The sequence below is a fragment of the Sus scrofa genome, chromosome 2 (assembly GCF_054392235.1).
Source record: "Sus scrofa isolate SSC_HxYL_T2T_F1_AM1 chromosome 2, Sscrofa_HxYL_maternal_Yorkshire_Landrace_v2.0, whole genome shotgun sequence".
NCBI lineage: Eukaryota > Metazoa > Chordata > Mammalia > Artiodactyla > Suidae > Sus > Sus scrofa.
Window position 1 is genome coordinate 5,171,062 of NC_139384.1, and position 19,575 is coordinate 5,190,636.

Consider the following 19,575-nt stretch of genomic DNA (forward strand, 5'->3'; position numbering starts at 1 on the left):
TCAACCAATAAATGACAATCAAACATGTTTTAAAAACATTACCCTGGTGGGAGTTTCCTTCGTGGCTCAGCGGTTAACGAACCCAACTAGGATCCATGAGGACTAGGGTTCGATCCCTGGCCTCGATCAGTGGGTTAAGGACCTGGTGTTGCCATGAGCTGTGGTGTAGGTCACAGACATGGCTTGGATGCCGGGTTGCTGTGGCTGTGCTGTAGGTTGGTGTAGGTTCCCCTAGCCTGGGAACTTTCATATGCCATGGGTGCGGCCCTAAAAAGCAAAAAAAAAAAAAAAATTACTCTGGCTGTTGGTGGAAAACAGTTTGAGGAGCTGGGGGCAGAAGAGGCTGTTGGAGGTGCCTCGTGAGAGGCGCCGGTGATTTAGACCAGGGCGGGAGATGGAGGTGGTTAAAAGTGGCCAGATTCTTTCTATATTTTGAAGGGAGAACGAACCGACGGGACTCGCTGGCTGGCTCTGGGGTCAAAGAGAGAGAGGAGCCAAGGAGAACTCCAAAGCTTTTGGCTCGAGCAGCTGGACAAGCAGAGTTCCCGTCACTAGGATGAGAAAGACTGCGGGAAAGGGAGGGCCGATTTCAAGTCTGTGACGCATCCTCGGCGGGGAGGAGGCAGTGGAGGTGCGAGTCTGGAGTTCTAGGGAGCGCTTGGGATGTGAGATGATGAATTTGGGCACCTTTTTGGAGGCTGTTGAAGCCACATGTGGGGATGACATTACCTGAGTAATTACAGTCAGAGACCAGCAGTGGCCTAAGGACAGCCCTGGGGGCTTCGGTGCTTAGGCACAAAGGTGAGGAGGGCCTGAGGGAAGGAGACTGGGAGGGGGCGCCTAGGAGCGTGTGTCAAGGTCTCAGATGCTTCCGAGAAGCTGGTAAAGGAAAGCCTGACAAAAGCACAATGGACTTGGCAGCGTGGAGTCACTGGAGACGAGCAGCTGCCACGGAGGGTGGGGACAGCAGTGAGCCTGGAGGGGCTCGGGGGGCAGGGCCAAGGAATGGGCGCGGGGAGCCGGCCAGTCCTTTCGGGGACCTTTTACTGTAAAGGGAGCAGGGAAATAAATGAGTGACAACTAGAGGGGACCTGGGATCGAGGAATGTTTTTATTTGTTCTGTGTCATCTTTTGTTTTACATGGAGTGTTATTACAGCATAATTACCCAGTGAAGAGTGAGCCAATAGGGAGGGGCCCTAAGGCCAAGGGAGACGGGCAGGTGCACGTGAAGTCCTTGTGAAGCTGAGAAGGGCCAGGACTACTACACAAGGAGGAGTGTGGCCTTAGATGGGCGCATCCACTGGGACAGGAAGGGAGGCAGAGGATGTGGAGTGGACGCTGGCAGGGGGCAGTGGCCAGGAGAGGGACTATTCGAGAATCAGGTGTCTGCCGACAGCTTGGTACGGCAGCGAGGGAGCTCGTGTTTACTGAGCACCAACCTGTGCCATTGGCTGTGCCTCGAGTTGTCCAGGTGTCTGCCCAGGACAACCTCTATGGGTGAGTACTTCGCGCTGTCACAGATAAGGAAACCGGGGCTGAGAGGAGGGGCGACTTGCTTCATCAAGCCCCACAGAGGTCTGTCTTCCCAGGGCATGGGACCCCACACCTGCACGCTGCAGGTGTAAAGAATGGCAACAAGAGAGAAGACCTACCCCTGGGGAAAGTTAAAAACAGTGTAACACAGGAGTTTCCTGGTGGTCACAGCTGTGGCTTGGGTTCGATCACTGGCCTGCAACTTCCTCATGCCGAGGGCGCAACCAAAACCAAACATAAAAACACCAGTGTAACACAAGAGCTACCCTGGCGCAAGCAGGCCAGTGTAAACAGCAAATTCTCCAGCAAGAGAGAGATTACGTGTTAACAGCCCCTCATGGCAACGGCCTAAGCACAGGCCTGCTGCACCTGCTGCACCTGCCTGACCCCTGCCGCCCGGCACCACGCCCGGCTTCCCAGGCCCTTCCACCACTCGGTGAATGCAGACTCAACACTGGGGCCAGGGGTGGCCCAAGACACCACCACTCTGAATATTCTTAGTAGTTGTGGGTTTTATCTTGGGCCAGTTTTGCACTCTGCTTCATGATATGTCTGGAGTAGCTGCTGTAACGTGTAAACAGCTGAACTTACTTATCAAGTAAAATGAACCCCAGGAAGACGTGCTGTGGCCTGTGGCTGGCTTCAGACACCGCAACACGCCCACTACCCCCTGCCCAGGCTGAGCAGCCCTGCAGAAAGTGGCAAACAGGGGTGTACTGGGAGGAAATGGGAGCTCAGTGGCCCTTGAAGGGTGACTAAGAGTCAGCAGGCAGAGAAGAACATTCTAGACTGAGGGACTGGGCTGAGCAAAGATGGTGAGGAGGGGTGGGTATGCGCCAGGGAGGCTGTGCAGACACCCCCCTCACCCTAGGAAAATCAGCACAACCCAAAGCTAGCATTTCAGTGTTTGCTGGGTACCAGCCCTGTCCTGAGTGCAATCCTAGGCCTGAGGATAAACGTTTGATAAAGCAGTTTAAAGAGGAAATTCGGGAGTTCCCATCGTCACGCAACGGAAACGAATCCAACTAGGAACCGTAGGGTTGCGGGTTCAACCCCTGGCCTTGCTCAGTGGGTTAAGGATCCCACGTGGCCGTGAGCTGTGGTGTTGGTCACAGACACAGCTCAGATCTGGAGTTGCTGTGGCTGTGGTGTAGGCCGGCAGCTATAGCTCCGATTAGACCCCTAGCCTGGGAACCTCCACATGCTGTGGATTCAGCCCTAAAAAGCAAAAAAAATAAAAATTTTTAAAAAGAGGAAATTCAGGCACCGAGAGGTTAAGTACTTGCCCAGGAAGACACAGAGTGTGAATGTCGGGAATGGGGTTTGATCCCAGAGCCTTGCTCCTGTGCCTGCACTCACATCGCCTGGAGTAACACTAGCGAGGTCAGTGGGCAAACACAGGTTCTTTTTTTTTTTTTTCTTTTTTGGCCACCCTGCGGCATATGGAGCTCCCAGGCCAGGGATCCGATCCCAGCCACAGCTGCAACCAAAGCCGCAGCTGCAGCAACGCTGGATCTTTAACCCACCATGCCAGGCCGGGGATTGAACCTACGTCCCAGCACTCCCAATCCACCGCTGATCCTGTTGCGCCACAGCAGGAACTCCCAAACACAGGTTCTTGAACCTGAGGCGAAGGAGCTTGGACCCATCTATGGAGATGAGAGTGCCTGAACGTTTTTGGAGAGGGACAGGACAAAAACAATTATTCTGGAGAATCTGTCTGACCAGGTTTGAAAGACCAAATGAGGAAGAAAGTGCAGGCAGGAAGCCATGAACTATTCAAAACATGGGTGCTGAGGCTCCAGATTAGCAGACAATGCAAAGGACAAGAAGCTATAAGAGAGGCTGCAAAGGAACTTGGGCGAGACTTGCATTTGGGAAGGATGGGCAGCAACCATCAAATGCGACTCAGGTTCTGAGCTTGGATGAGTGAGGGGATGGTGGCGACGTGAGCAGAAAAGATGGCAACTAGGAGGGGAAGACAGGCTCGATTTCCTGCATGTTCAGTTTGAAACGATGACAATGACAGGACCTCCAGTGGAAACAGCTAGCAGGCTACGGAAGCCTAGAGCAAGGGCAGAGGAGAGGGTGGACTCCAGGGGACAGAGGGGAGTCACCTGCCTGGAAGTGACACCCGTACGAGCTTGGATGAGTTCTCTGAGAGAGGAGAGCCAGGGAGAGGAGGGCAAAGGCAGGACCAAAGAGGGAGCCTGGAAAACTCTCTCTAGGGAAGGTGGGAGACCAGCCAAGAAGAGGGGGAGTGGCAGAGTGGCAGGAGAGTCGCCAGAGAGTGGTGCCCGGGGGGTTCCCGAGAGCTTCTCGAGTGGCAGTGGCTGGTGGGATGTGCTGAGATGTCAAGGAAGACCTCTCAAGGTGGAAGCAGGAGGGTACGGGGTGGCGCACCCTGACTCGGTCCCCACATTCCCTGCTTCCCTCTGTCCTTGTGTAGTTCTCCCTGGCACCCCCAGCTGCCACAGTAACCACCATGCCACACCCATCAGCGAGGGGCACGTGGACTCATTCTCTGTTAACCCAGGCATGGCCATCATTATCCACCCTCAGACTCCGACTAACTCGCTAGTAGTGTGAGGGCTTGAGGAGTGAATTCAGCAAGAAATTCAAGCAAACAGGAAAAGGAAGACGTTTCTGAATTAATCTAGAAGTAGATGGGGAGTTTCCTGGTGGCCTAGCGGGTAAGGATCCGGCACTGTCACTGCAGCGTGAGGGCTCCATCTCCGGCCCGGGAATTTCCGCATATCAAGGATGTGGCCAAAAAAAAGTAAACGGAACGCAGAGGGGGGCCAGTTGGAAGCACATCTGGGTCAACACCGCCTCGAGCACCCAACAGGACTACTAGTTTTCTCTGCAGGTAAGTCTCCAGTTCATCCACCTGCGTCCTAAACTGGAAAAGAGCAGCTTCGTGCGACTCAGGCCGAAGCAAATCAGAAGCCCTAGTCCCTAAGTTTCAGGAGCTCACTGTCGCGGGAGAGGGCGAGGACGCCAAACGCAGCCCCAGGACGGGTGTGACTTCATTCCCTGAGAACTCAGACTTCCTGAAAATGGCCCTTCAGCTCAGCATTTGAGGAGGAGGAGGGGAGGAGTTCCCATGTCACAGCGGAAACAAATCCGACTAGGAACCAGGAGGTTGCGGGTTTGATCTCTGGCCTCGCTCAGCGGGTTAAGGATCCATTGTTGCTGTGAACTGTGGTGTCGCAGATGTGGCTCAGATCCTGCGTGGCGTGGCTGTGGTGGAGGCCAGCAGCTGTAGCGCTGACTGGACCCCAGCCTGGGAATCTCCATATTCTGCGAATGCAGCCCTAAAAAGCAAAACAAACAAACAAACAACTTCACTCACACCTACTGTTTGATCTGTTGGTCGTGCCCAACCTGAGAATCGCGTATGTACCAGCTGTGAAGGCCAGTGAAACCTGGACCCCATCTAAGTCACTTCTGGGGGCTGTGTGGCCTTGATGGAGGGGCCAGCTTTTCCTGGAGCCATCTCATCAAAGCCGTCAGATTCAGAAGCAGGATCCTGTTCAGTGCCTGTTTCGAAGCCTGTGCCCCCGCTGGGCCAGGCTGCTGGGTCTTCCTCTGAGGTCCTTTCATGGGACAGTGGAGACAGTCGTCATTTCTCGAGGGTAGAGGAGCCTCCAGCCAGCTTCTCCACGTGCTCTCAAGGGCACGTCTGCCTTGGGTTCTACACCACTCCCCGCCATGCTGGGGGGGAACCGCTGTGGCCAAAAGCCAGGTTATCAAAACTACAAGTGCACATACCCCTTTCAGTCCATATCTAGAAATTTATCCTACAGATACTCGCTCTTTTTTTTTCTTTTTGGCTGCTCCCATAGTATATGGAAGTTCCTGGGCTACAGATGGAACCTGTGCCATAGCAGTGATGCAAGCTGCTGCAGTGACAACACCAGATCCTTAACCTACTGTGCTGTAAGAGAACTCCCTTCAGGAGTTCCCATCTGGCTCAGTGGTTAATGAATCCGACTAGGAACCACGAGGTTGCGGGTTCGATCCCTGGCCTTGCTCCGCGGGTGAAGGATCTGGTGTTGCCGTGAGCTGTGGTGTAGGTCACAGACACAGCTCGGATCCCGAGTTGCTGTGGCTCTGGTGTAGGCCGGAGGTAACAGCTCCGATTCGACCCCCAGCCTGGGAACCTCCATATGCCGTGGGTGCAGCCCTAAAAAGAAAAAAAAAAAACAAACAAAGAATTCCACCAAGGTAAAGGGGTTACTGCGTTCGTCAAAGGGTTACTGCATCGTGCACTGCCCGGGCTGTGTGCGCGTCTCTGGGCTCATGGCACTGTACCCTTTACTATAGTGCCCTGAGACAGAGGGTCTTCTTCCTGGCCTGGCGGTGGGGTCCTGGCGGTGGGAAGGGCCAGGACTCAGCCCCTCTCAAAGGCCCGTCTCCTCTGTGACTAGACACTGCCAGGCACCTGGCACCGCCCCACACGGGGACAAGGGTCAGTCTGTCACAAGAGTGCAAACATGACGAGTTCAGGATCAGTCCAATCAGTTCCTTCCTTCCTTCATTCAGCGAAGGCAAATGGGGCATCTGCGAGTGCGAGCAGTACGCAGAATATATAGCTTGGGTCCCAACCCTTAAAGCGTTTTCCATCCATCCTTAAATATGTGAAAAGAAGCCCAACTTCACTCCAAGTAAGACGGGCAAAAGCTAAAACTTTGGAGGGCATACTCTGTTGACAAGGCTTGGGGGGAACACACAGGGGCACAGGCTGGCGCAGCCTCTATGGAGGGGAACTTGGTGATGCTGAGCCACAACAGGAAATCCCGGTGTGGCTGTTTTTAAAAATGAAGATTTCCATTAGCTCATACGGAGTGATTACCAGGAGAAATTGTTAAATGTGGGGTATACTATCTTTGTGTAAGAAAAGGGGGAATAAGATACATATCTGAAGAAAGAAACATAGGAAGATTAAACTAGGAACAAATAAAATGGTTACTATTGGGCGTAGGTAAGAATGGGGTGGGTGGGAGCTCCCACTGCGGCTCAGTGGTTAATGAACCTGACTCATATCCATGAGAATGTAGATTTGATCCCTGGCCTTGCTCAGTGGGTTAAGGATCCAGCATTGCTGTGGCTGTGGGGTAGGCTGGCGGCTGTAGCTCCAATTTGACTCCTAGCCTGGGAACTTCCATATGCTGCAGGTATGGCCCTAAAAAGAAAAAAAAAAGTCAAGTAAATTTTGCACACAGTTCATGGACTTTCTAAGAACAAAAGAACCACAGAAACAATCTTGACCTTTATTTACTTCATAGGTTTGTTGTTCATAAAGGTATTGGTGTACCCATTCTAAAACTCTTCCGCTGTTTTTAAGAATAGGAAAAAATGAATAAACATTCAGATGTTGGGAACCAGAGACTGTGCTCTGAAAAAAGTGAAATAAAGTAAGGGATGGGGAAGGTGAGGAAGAATCCTCAAAGGTTGGATTTGAACGGGAGGTAGCAGCATGTTGATTTTTTCCCCCTTTTTTTCTGGCCGCACCCCCAGTATATGGAGGCTTCCGGGCCAGGGATCAAATCTGAGCCGCATCTGCAACCTACTTATGCCACAGCTGTGCTGGGTGGGGGATCAAACCAGCAACACCAGTGACAGGCTGGATCATTAACCCACTGCACCACAGTTAGAACTCCAGTACGCTGATTTTTGTTAAAAAGGTAATTTATTTATTTATTTATTTTGTCTTTTTAGGGTTGCACTTGCGGCATATGGAGGTTCCCAGGCTAGGGGTCTAATCGGAGCTCCAGCTGCCGGCCTGCGCCAGAGGCCACAGCCACAGCAGTGAGGGATCTGAGCCTGGTCTGCGACCTACACCACAGCTCACGGCAACGCCAGATCCTTAACCCAATGAGCGAGGCTAAGGATCAAATCCACAACCTCATGGTTCCTAGTCGGATTGTTCCCGATGTGCCACGACGGGAACTTCAAAATTAACTTTATTGACGTATAATTTATCTACAACAAAATTACAGATTTTAAACATATGGTTTTGACAAATGTATACACCAGGGTAACTACCAACCCCGCTAAGGTCTAGAACATTCCCATCAGCCCAGAAGTGTCCCTCACTCTCCTTTGCACCCAGTCTCTCCCCGCTCTCCCATCCCATCCTAAGCAGTTTGATTTCTATCATCAGAGATTTGTTTCGCCTGTTCCGGAACTAATATACATGCCCCCCTTCAGCACCTGTGGCTTATCTCACTCAACACAGTGTCTGCACACATGGCATTGTGTGTACTTGTGCACACCCGTGTTGTGTATCAGCACGGCGCACCTCTCCGTTGCTGAGGTGTGTGGCTCCATTGTGTGACTGCACTAACACGTAGCTATCCACTTATCAGGTGAGGAACATCTGGGTTATGTCTAGTTTGGGGCTCTATCAAATCAAGCTGTCATGAATATTTAGGTGCGAGTCTTTGTGCAGGCAAAAGAATTTACCCACTTCACTTGGGTAAATGCAAGGGAGTCAGGTTGCTGGAGGTATAACAGATATACACTTAATTTTATCAGGAGTTCCCATCGTGGCGAAGTGGTTAACGAATCCGACTAGGAACCATGAGGTTTCGGGTTCGGTCCCTGCCCTTGCTCAGTGGGTTAAAGATCCGGCGTTGCCGTGAGCTGTGATGTAGGTTGCAGACGCGGCTCGGATCCCGCGTTGCTGTGGCTCTGGCGTAGGCCGGTGGCTACAGCTCCGATTGGACCCCTAGCCTGGGAACCTCCATATGCCGCTGGAGTGGCCCAAAGAAATAGCAAAAAGACAAAAAAAAAAAAAAGACAAAAAAAAAGAAAGAAACTGCTCATCTGTTTTACAAAGTGGATCTACCTTTTCACATTCCCACCAGCAATGTGTGAAAGTTTCTGCTGCCCCACATCCTATCAGCACTCGTTACTGTTAGTCTTTTGAATTTTAACCATTCTGATAAGTGGAAGTGGTATGTCATTGTGGTTTTAATTTGCATTTTCCTAATGTGAGCAGTTTTCATGGGTTTGTTTGCCATTTGTATATTTCCTTTGCGGACATGTCTTTTCAAATATTGTGCCCGCCTGAAAATCAGGTTATTTGACTTCTTATTATTGAGTGTAAAAGTTCTTTATTTATTCTGGATACATGACTTTTGTATCCAGACTTTTACATATGCATTGTAAAACATTTTCTCCTGGTCTGTAGCTTGCCTTTCTTTTTTTAAAATTTTTGGCCACGCCTGAAGCATGCAGAAGTTCCTGGGCCAGGGATCAAATCCATGCCACAACTGTAACCACAGCCACAGCAGTGACAATGCTGGATCCTTAACCCACTGAGCCACGAGAGAACCCCACCGTTCATTTTCTTAATAGTGTCTTTTGAAGAATCAAAGTTTCTAATTTGATTGATCAAAGTAATCTCTCAATTTTTTCTTTTATGATTAGTGCTTTTTATATCCTAAGAAATATTTACCTACCCCAAAGTAATAAATATCTTCTCCTATGTTTTTTCTAGATGTTTTATTGTTTTTGGCTTTTACGTTTAGGTCTTTTTTTTTTTGTCTTTTTGCCTTTTTTAGGGCCATTCCCACGGCATATGGAGATTCCCAGGTTAGGGGTCTAATGGGAGCTGTAGGCACCAGCCTACGCCAGAGCCACAGCAACACAGGATCGGAGCCGCATCTGTGACTACACCACAGCTCATAGCAACCCCAGATTCTTAATCCACTGAGCGAGGCCAGGGTTTGAACCCGAAACCTCATGGTTCCTTGTCGGATTCGTTGACCACTGCGCCATGACGGGAACTCCCATTTAGGTCTATTTTGAATTAGTTTCCCTCTTTTGTTTCTGATAATTAGTAATACCTAGTTTCCTTTTTTTTTCCCCTTAATCAATCTTACTAAGAGTTTATCCATTCTGTTAATATTTTGAAAGAACCAACTTTTGGCTTTGCTAACTTTGTTCTTTGTATAATTTCAATGTCATTAATTCCTACTCTTCGATTCCACTTCTAGGTATATATGTAAAAAAACTGAAAGCTAGGACTCAGGCAGATGCTTGCGCATTCATGTTCATGGCAGAATCATGCACAAGAGCCAAAAGGTGGCAGCAGCCGGTGGGTCTGTCGACAGATGAGTAGCCAACAAAACGTGAACACAGTGGACTATGATTCAACCTTTAAACCTCTGGTAAGAGTACAGCGTGGGTGACCCCCGAAGACACTGTACCAAGGGAAATAAGCCAGACATAAAAGGACAAATACTGTACGATTCCACTCAGTGCGCTACCGAGAAGAGGCAAACTCAGAGAGACGGAAAGTAGAATAGAGGCTATGGGCGGGGGCATTTAGTGGGTACAGAGTTTCTCTTCAGGGTGGTGAACAAGTTCTGGGCGTGGACAGTGCTGATGGGTGGACAGCACTCTGAATGTACTCAGCGCCCCAAACGTGTGCTTTAAATGGTTAAAACGGTTATTTCATGGCATGTACATTTTACCACAATTTTTTAAAAAGGACATTGGGAGTTCCCGTCGTGGCGCAGTGGTTAACGAATCTGACTAGGAACCATGAGGTTGCGGGTTCGGTCCCTGCCCTTGCTCAGTGGGTTAACGATCCGGCATTGCCGTGAGCTGGGGTGTAGGTCGCAGACACGGCTCGGATACTGCGTTGCTGTAGCTGTGGCGTAGGCCGGCGGCTACAGCTTCAATTTGACCCCTTAGCCTGGGAACCTCCATATGCCGCAGGAGCGGCCCAAGAAATGGCAAAAAAAAAATAAATAAATAAATAAAAAGGATATTGTAGTTATGTGGGATAGTATCCTTATTTTTAGGAGTTACGGGCCAGTAAAGTGTCTTAATGCCTGCAGGTTATTTTCAGGGGTTCTAGAAAGAAAAAGAGAAAAACGAGAAAGAGAGGTGGCAAAAGGTTAACAGCCGGCGAATCTAGATGTGGGTTCAGTGTCCTAGTCCTTCAACTTTTCTGTAAATCTGAAAATGTTCAAAATAAGAAGGTGCTCAATTTTTTTTTTTTTTTTTTTTTTTTTGTCTTTTTAGGGCCGCACCCATGGCATATGGAGGTTCCCAGGCTAGGGGTCCAATCAGAGCTACAGCTGCCAGCCTACACCACAGCCATGGCAACGCCAGATCCTTAACCCACTGAGCGAGGCCAGGGATTGAACTGGCATCCTCATGGATACTAGTCGGATTCACTAGGAACACCTCAATAATTTTTTTTTTTTTTTTGTCTTTTTTGCCATTTCTTGGGCCGCTCCCGCGGCATATGGAGGTTCCCAGGCTAGAGGCCAAATAGGAACTACAGCCGCCAGCCTACACCACAGCCACAGCAATGCTGGATCCTTAACCCACGGAGCGAGGCCAGGGATGGAACCCGCAACCTCATGGTTCCTAGTCAGATTCATTCCCGCTGCGCCACAAGTCTGTAGTGCACCGAGCAAGCCATAAGGAGCACCACGGAAGGCAATGAACATGGGACTAACAGAGTGCCTGCTGTGGTGCAGCAGGTTGAGGATCCCATGCTGCCGAAGCTGTGGCTTGGATTCGATCCCCGGCCCAGGAACATCCATACACCTTGGGTGCAGCCAAGAAAAAAAAAAACACAAAACGAAGCGTGGGAGTAACATGTGCAGTGACGCCATCCTCCTGAAAGATGACTCCAGACGTGACTCTGGACAGACCAGAGGCCGTCACGGCTGGGAGGCTATCACAGTGGCCCGGGCGTGGGAGCAGGCACGTGGGCTGGGCGGAGGAAGGGGAAATAAAAGGCAACTGTCTTGCGAGGGACCTTCAGCATTTGATAACTGATTAGACGTGGAAAGTGAGAGCTATCACCCTGAGGTGGACGCCTGGGCCCAGAAGAGCGGAAATGGGAAAGTCAGCAGGAGAGGCCAGTTTGCAGCTCAAGACTCAGAGAGGAGCTACGAGAAGAAGGAAGAGGTCTAGTTTTACCCCAGGCCTCCGGTCAAAGGGATCCTTCACAGGCCCTCGGGCTGTCAAACAGCGTCCAACTAGAAACAGAATTCTCCCCGGACCAGCCTCGCCTGGCCCCCAACCCAGGCCCTTAGAGCTGCCTGGTAGCCCCAGTCCATCCCGGGCAGTGTCCCTTCAGCCTGGTTGAAGGCTCCCTTCCACTCTGCCTCTTACCCTAAGCCCCTCTCTTTTCTGCGTCCTTTTTTCCCTGTAAGGAGAGGAATCAGGCACCTGCCCAGAGCACAGGCCTGCAGCGCAGGCCAAGGAAGGGGCCGCTCAGCGGCTCAGGTGTGCGTGTGCCAGGGTGGAGGAAGAGCCGGAAGAGATGAAAAAGCACGGCGAGGGCGGGGGGGTGGTGGGGGTGCTGGAGCAGGAAAGGGCACAGCGGGACAGGCACATCTGGCTGTGGGCCAGCCTGTAGGCCTTGCTCCAGTCAGCGCAGCCGCCATACAGGACACCCAGCAGTCCCTGGGCGAGGGCCTCTGCTTACCAGCTCAGGCATCCCGCTGACCCCCAATAATTCCATCTGCTGCCCTCAGACCACTCGCTCTATCGCCATGGCACTCAGCCTCCCTTCCCCCAGTTTCCCGTTTCTGTGTCGAAAATAAAAGCCTGAGGTTGGGAGAAGGGTGGACATTCTGATGAGGCAGAGTTCAGCCCAGCACAGGAACATCTGGAACACTGAGATAATCAGACTGTGGACGGGGCTGGAGGAAGCATCGAGCTGAGCCACCAGTGAGGACAGAAGCCGTGGAGCAAGTCAGGGACCTTGGTGTCAAGTCCACCAAGCCAGGAGATGAGCCGCACAGCAGCACGCAGCCTGCGGAGATAGGTGGCTGCCGCCCTGGGCGCAGCTGCCCAGCTCCACGCCTTCTCGGGCCGTATGAAGATCCAAGAGGAGGGTCCATGCAACCAGCTCCTTCTGCCACCCCGGCCCCTAGGAGCAGCCTCCTTCACCCAGCCTGCCGCCGCCACCCCAACCATGTCTGGCTCAACCTAGGCCAGCAGGCGGGGCCTGGCTTTCGGCCTGGGCTTGCTCTGCGTGCCCCTCCTGCCACCCTGACCTTCCCACCCTGACCTCCAAGGCTCACTGAGCGGCCAGCAGGGGGACCAGTGGGGTGGGCTGTGGCATTACACCCAGCCAGAGAATCCCACGGGGCAGATTTGGCCAACTTGCCGCCCGGCCCTCTGGGAAAACAGCTCTCGAACTCTTGGCGCTCAAGCCTGGGTAGGGCATCCCCTGCCGTGTCCCAGCTCTCCAGGGCCACTGCCTGGGAACGTGCAAACCTGGCGGGGAAGGGGAGGGGCGCCAGCTCTGGGACAGGCTGCTGCCATGGCAACAAGTCAGTGACTAGCGAGGGCGACCAGCAAGGGCGTGAGAGTGAGAGGCTCTGGCCAAATATGTCCAATGACAGAGAAGCTGAGCTGGAAAACTCAGGAAAATGGGCAGGAAATTCTGGCTGAGATGGGGAGAAGGGGAGCCCTGCTTTAACTGCAGGTTGGCCCAGGACCGTGCTCTTCCTGAGAGGCAGATGGTACCCCTTTGGTGACAGCCGCGACAGGGGAAAGACCTCTGGGCTGGGTGCTGCCATTTGGCCCTTCGACCCAAACCTAAAAACTCAGATCCCTCAGATGGGAAAGGGAAAGTCGCAAAATAAGACATTCCAGCTGTTGTAAGTTTTTCCTTTTTTTGCTTTTTAGGGCCGCACCCACTGCATATGGAGGTTCCCAGGCTAGGGGTTGAATCAGAGCTGCAGCCGCTGGCCTGCACCACAGCCACAGCAATGCAGGATCCGAGCCCAGTCTGTGACCTACACCACAGCTCATGGTAACCCTGGATCGTTAACCCGCTGAGCGAGCCAAGGGATTGAACCTGAATCCTCATGGACACTAGCCGGGTTTGTAATTCGCCGAGCCATGACGGGAACTCGGAGCTGTTGTAAATTGTAAGGAATTATCATGCCTCTGAGGTAGGCATATGGAGGCCTCCATGGCGGGGGCCAACCAGGAATCCTGACACTCCTGCAGGCACTTACCTGAACCCGGGGAGCAGGAGCAAACAGGAGAAGGCAGCACGGGGAGGAAGAGCCGGGCTCCAGGGTGGACGCGAGGCTGCTGGGAAGATGGTATAAGAAGCTCGCCTTGGGTCACGTCCAGGGAAAGGCACATCCGTGGCCCCCAGAAGTCCCGCACCGTCCCACAGCTAGGGACAAAACAGGCAGTCAGTTGTGCCCCCCCCTCTTTGGTGGCACCCACTTAACCTCTCCCTAGCTGCCGTGTTCCGAGGATGACTGCTCCCTTTGCACGCAACTGAGGATCTCAGGCGACATCTAAACAGGACCGGGAGGCTCTGCCCTGTCCTCCAGCCATTCTCCTCTCAATTTTCTCTGCTCTGCCTTCATCGAATAACCCTCCCATCCCAGGTCCTAAGGCAGTTCTCTACTCCCCAGGTCACTGAACAGCTGCTCTGAGTGGTCTGCTTCAGTGGTGGCTCCTGGCACCAGGCAGGCACCGGGCGGGCCCCGGGCCAGGCCTAGAAGTCAGCCTGAAGGTGGCGCCACTGAGCCAGCCTCATCCTTGGCAACAGCTGAGGCCTGGCAATCTGCCTGTGTGGTGGACCTCGTTTCCCACCTGCAGGTGGGTCACAGATGGGAGAGAGCTATCTCCAGGGAAGAGAGGGCCATCGAAAAAGAAGAGCCAAGAGCAGACACAATCGCCACCAGAGCCAAGGGAGTATCCCTCGCTGGTCCTCAAGGCTGCCTCCCGGTCCCGGGCTGCACTGTCTGCCCCTTGCAGTTGTTCAGCTCATTTCCAAGAAAGGATATTCACAAACCCTCCTACCCGTTCCTGAGAACCCTGTTCACTGCTCCCGGTTGGCTGGTCCTGCACTAAGTGCACCAACAATAATGGCTCTGGCCTCTTCGCTGGCCCCTGGAAGGGCGGCTGCAAGAAGCATGTGAGCACAATAAAAGGGCCTCGGGCAACACAGAGCCCACACCTCGCTTCCTCTCTGCAAGAAACTCACGGCCCCTGTTCCTTCGCTAATGTTTACCGTGAGCCACCCGTGGCCAAGCTGGGAATAAACCACTGGCCAGAACCCAGTCCCTGCCTTCTAAGAGGTCAGCGTCTACAGACATTTTTCCCCCATGTCTCAGGGCTGTGGGCAGGGTGCCCAGAATTTCTTCTCCCTACTTCCTGGCACGGCCACATTTTCCACATCCTTCAAGGCCCAGCTCAAAGGCTGTCTGCCCCTTGGTGCTCTCATACAGGCACTTGGCGGCGGCGTCTCCTGCCTGTCCATGTCACAGCACGGCTACCTGTGCCTCTCAGGACCTCACTTTCTACGTATGTGTGTCTTGTACACGTAGCTGATCTTCTCTCCTAGAGTCTGCATTTCCTTTTTCCTCTGTCTTTTTTTGGCTGCGCCCACCGCACTTAAGAATTCCCAGACCAGCGATCGAATCCGCACCGCAGCAGCAGCCCAAGCCGCTGCAGCGACAACCCAGATCCTTAACCCACTGCGCCACAAGAGAACTCCAAGACTCTCTGTTTCTTGAGGGCAAAGACCATCTTACACATCTTTATATCCTTCGGAGCATCCCACACAGACCATAGGTGCTCAAAAAACACTCATGGAACATGGCTTCCACTTAAAGACGTAGCTGGATGAGTGAAGGCTTGTTTGTGAAGCTACTGGGAGTTCTCAGATTTAAAACATAATACATTTTTCACACGAATTTAAAACGCCTTGTTAGGATTTTCCCAATTGACACAAAGCGTGGCTTCAATGTAAGCAGCCTCGGATTCTTATGGATTTTCCTGTAACTGTGTTCATATCCATCCTGTCTTAATGCAAATGCTAGAGAAGTATTATAATTCAGTATTTGGCTGTTTCTGCATGAGGGCATGTCCACGCTCACACCCTCTGGGTATCCTCAGCACTCCCTGGTGTCTGGCTTTGCACCCTCGCTAGATGCTGTGTGGTGATGACAGAACCCAGACTAGCTGGAGGGAGGAGCCTTGGGTAAGAAGGGTCAGGTTTCCCCGTTATCAGTCTATCAACCCACCCTGCCTAGGAAGATAGATCTGCCCATCAATAGAGGAAGTGACTCCAAAAACTGGGAAAAGGTCTCACAGTGACTAAGGAATGATTTTGGAGGTATCAGAACTGATGTCTGGGGATTTCCCACCGTGGCTCAGCAGTAATGAACCTGACTGGTATCTGTGAGGACTTGGGTTCGATCCCTGGCCTCCCTCAGTGGGCTAAGGATGTGGCCAGTGCCATGGGCTGTGGTATAGGTCACGGACAAGGCTCAGATCTGATGTTGCAGTGGCTGCGGTGTAGGCCAGTGGCTACAGGTCTGATTCGACCCCTAGCCTGGGAACCTCCATATACATGCCTTGGGTGCAGCCCTAAAAAGAAAAAAAAAAGCACTGATGTGTGGCACTGGGAGAGTGCTCATTATGTGCAGGCTCAAAACTTACTCCCCCACCCCCAAAACATGGAGCAGCGAGTAGGAACCAGGAGGTTGCAGGTTCCATCCCTGGCCTTGCTCAGTGGGTTAAGGATCCGGCGTTGCCATGAGCTGTGGTGTAGGTCGCAGACGTGGCTCAGATCTGGCGTTGCTGTGGCTCTGGCGTCGGCCGGCAGCTCCCATTAGACTCCTAGCCTGGGAACCTCCCTATACCGCAGATGTGGCCCTAAAAAGACAAAAACAAACAAAGAAAAAAACTTACCCCCATTCAACCTTCAAAAAACCTGAGGCAGTTCTATCACTACCCCCATTTTGCCAAGAAGGACACTGAGGCTCAAGAGAAGCAGTAACTTTACCCAAAGTCACCTACTCAAGTGTCTCTGACTACAGATCCTGAGCTGAGATTCTTTTTTTTTTTTTTTTTTTTTTTTTTGTCTTTTTGTCTTTTTTTGTTGTTGTTGTTGCTATTTCTTGGGCCGCTCCTGCGGCATATGGAGGTTCCCAGGCTAGGGGTCGAATCGGAGCTGTAGCCACCGGCCTACGCCAGAGCCACAGCCAGAGCCACAGCAACGCGGGATCCGAGCCGCGTCTGCGACCTACACCACAGCTCACGGCAATGCCAGATCGTTAACCCACTGAGCAAGGGCAGGGACCGAACCCGCAACCTCATGGTTCCTAGTCGGATTCGTTAACCACTGCGCCACGATGGGAACTCCCCTGAGCTGAGATTCTTGCTCCAATCATCCAGGTCCCTTTTTTTCTTCTCGCACTTGGTGTGCACTGAGGGCAAGGACACCATATCCGCCAGGAGAGATCTTAGGGATCATTTGTTTCAACCTCCTCACTTTCAAAGAGGGGAACTTGGGCTTGCCCCTCAGGTCACACAGAGCCAGGGGCGGCTCTGCCACGGAAACAAGGTTCCGATCCAAACTCCATTTTACACAAGGGGGAGGGAACGCCCAGAGGGCTGAGCCCCGGGTCTCGGATCCACCAGGGGCAGAAATGGGGCCAACCCCGGGCGCGCTCGTTATCCGGCCCGGCGCTCCCTGCAATCATCAACTCACCGGCCTGCGCCCCGGGAGTGCCTGTCGGCGGCGCGCCCGCCCTCGGCCGGGGGTGGCAAGCGCTGGCGTGGAACGAGCGGGGCCGCGCAGGCCAGAGCCGGACGTGGCCTCGCCAACCCGGGCCTCCCCGGCCCCTTCGCCTCCGAACGCCGAGGCCCCAGGAGCGCGCGGACGCCCGGCACCGAGCATTTAGAAGCACTGGGTCTCCTCTCCCCAGGCTGCCGCTCTGCCCGCTCAGCAGTCGGCTGACCCGGACCTGACGCCAGGGCACCTGAGGGTGAGCAACAGCTTGACGCTCCACAGGGTCCAACCACCGGGACCCGGGAGCGGGACGTTCCCATGGTAACGAAAAAAAGAGGCTCTTCGCGCCTGCGCGGACGCGCTAGGCAGGCTGGGAAGTGTGGTTTCCGGGCTGTGGCCCGGCGGCAGACGAACAGGCGCGAGGTGGCGCCGCAGCGCCGCGGTCCGGGCAGAGGCGCCGGGTTCCCTGGCCCTGCTGGGCCCTTTCCGGGCTCTACCCGCATAGGAGAGGCCGCGGAGGCCCGCCCGAAACGTAGTTCCTTCTGCGGCCCCGGCTCTGAGGCGTCGGGGGGGCGGGGTAAAGAAGGGGGAGGGGAGGTCACGGCCTCTTCGGCTCGTTCACTTTTGCGGTTTGAAAACCTTCTAACGAGGGGACCCCCCCAGCCCGGGCCGAGCCGGGCCCGACGGAGGGACAACGATGCGGAGGTGGGAGCTGGCCCGGGAGGGACGGGCTGCCCGAGAGATGCCCGCTCCGGTCGCGCAGGTGTCCCAGCCGGGGCGGGGCGGCCGCTCCAGCTCCTGAGAGGCTCCTGCATCCCGTGGGAGTTGAATCGGCACCCCGTGAGCAGGGGTCGTCCTGACCCTCCCTCCGGCTTCCGCACCCAGAGGGTTGATTGTCCGGGAACCACCTTCTCCACTCCCGAGTTAGGGCTCGGGACTGAGCTCTAGAAACCGAGCATCATTCCGCTTCTATCGGAAATCCAGTTCTCTGGGCTTCGGCCTCCTAATTTCCCAAACAGTGGTAGTTGTAATGGCTCCCCTTTCTCCCCTGAGAGTGTTGTAATGTTCCTATGAGATGATGGGCAGACTGGACAGTCCTTTTTTTTTTCCTTTTTTGGCTGCCCCGCAGCGTATGGAGTTCCTAGGCCATGGATCAGATCCGGAGCCACAGTTGAGACCTAAGCCACGGCTGTGACCTAAGCCACAGTTATGGAAAATGGGCTCCTTTTTTTTTTTTTTTTTTTTTTTCCCCCTGCTTTTTAGGGTGGCACCTGTGGCACATGGAGGTACCTAGGTCTGGGGTTGAATGGGAGCTGCGGCTGCTGACCTATACCACAGCCACAGCAACTGGGGATCTGAGCGGCCTCTGTGAGCTATGCCACAGCTCACTGGCAACGCCGGATCCTTTAACCCACTGAAGGAGGCCAGGGATTGAACCTGAATCCCCACGGGTACTAGTCGGGTTCATTACCGCTGAGCCACGACGGGAACTTTGCAACATGGGATCCTTAACGCATTGTGCCAAGCCAGGGATCGAACCTGCATCCCAGCGTTCCCAAGACACCACTGATCCTGTTGCACCACAGCAGGAACTCCTGGGCAGTCCTTTAAGAATATAAAGAAGCATTCCCATTCGCTGTAAATTAGTGCAACTTCTTGGAAGGAAATTGGGCAGTGACTTTCTGTATTAAAAATGTACTATAGCCTTGGAGTTCCCTCATGGCTCAGCAAGTTAAGGATCCAGCATTGTCTCTGCTGTGGGTCTGGTTATGGTTGTGGCCTGGGAACTTCTGCATGCCCAGGCACAGCTGGAAAAAAAAAAAAAAAAGCACGTAGCCTTTGCTACATTTCTAGCCCACATTTCTAGCATTAGTGGCCTGTGTGCACAGGAAAATATATACAAGGGTATGTGAGCATTACTTGAAATGTTAAAATGGGAAGAAAAAATAAAACCGTAAACAACATAAATGTTCATCCACTCTTATTTAAGATGACCTCTTAAATAATAATTCCATAAAATAAAATGTATGTGGTGATTTGAAAAATTAGGCAGAACTTTCTGTACTGATGTGCACCTCCAAGTGATATGGAAAATGTTTTCTAAGTGCTGAATGGTATGTTACTATGCTTTTGTTTATATTTTTAGAAGAATACACAGATATAATTGATGACATAAGCATGGAATGGCTTAGGAGAGACTCTGGGAACAGTGGTGGCCTGTGAAGGACTGGAGGGGGACACTCTTCATTTTATATCTTTTTTTTAAACTAGTGTACTTTTTTTTTTTTTTTTTTGCTCCTTTAGAAATTTGTGTGCGTTTTGTCTGTACATATAGTTCTTAATCATTTGTCTGCATTTTTTTCTTTCTTTCTTTTTTTTTTTTTTTTTTTTTTAGGGCCACACCTGCAGCATATGGAGAGTCCCAGGCTAGGGGTTGATTTGGAGCTGCAGCTGCCGGCCTGCACCACAGCCATGGTGGCAATGCCAGCCAGATCCGAGCCGT

General features: G+C 52.7%; 1 protein-coding gene across 8 annotated transcripts in view; it reads right to left on the reverse strand.

Annotated features, from left to right (window-relative positions):
- Positions 1-17,416, reverse strand: part of LOC110259234 (uncharacterized) — a 28,766-nt gene extending 11,350 nt beyond the window's left edge. The window contains exons 1-3 of one of the 8 annotated variants that reach the window (XR_014836801.1): positions 17,052-17,389; positions 13,549-13,715; positions 1,093-4,851 (exon numbers count right to left, since the gene is read on the reverse strand). Coding sequence is in view for 1 of the 8 variants with exons in the window: in XM_021082762.2 (XP_020938421.2) it covers positions 13,549-13,715; positions 17,052-17,392 (508 nt within the window). In the remaining 7 variants the exon portion in view is untranslated. Of the gene's footprint in view, positions 1-1,092; positions 5,603-6,712; positions 7,369-8,310; positions 8,789-9,047; positions 10,256-10,547; positions 10,785-10,839; positions 13,716-17,051 lie in introns of those variants that run through there. The other 7 variants (XR_014836798.1, XR_014836796.1, XR_014836799.1 and 4 more) reach the window with 7 other exon arrangements.
- Positions 17,417-19,575: the final 2,159 nt, after the last annotated feature.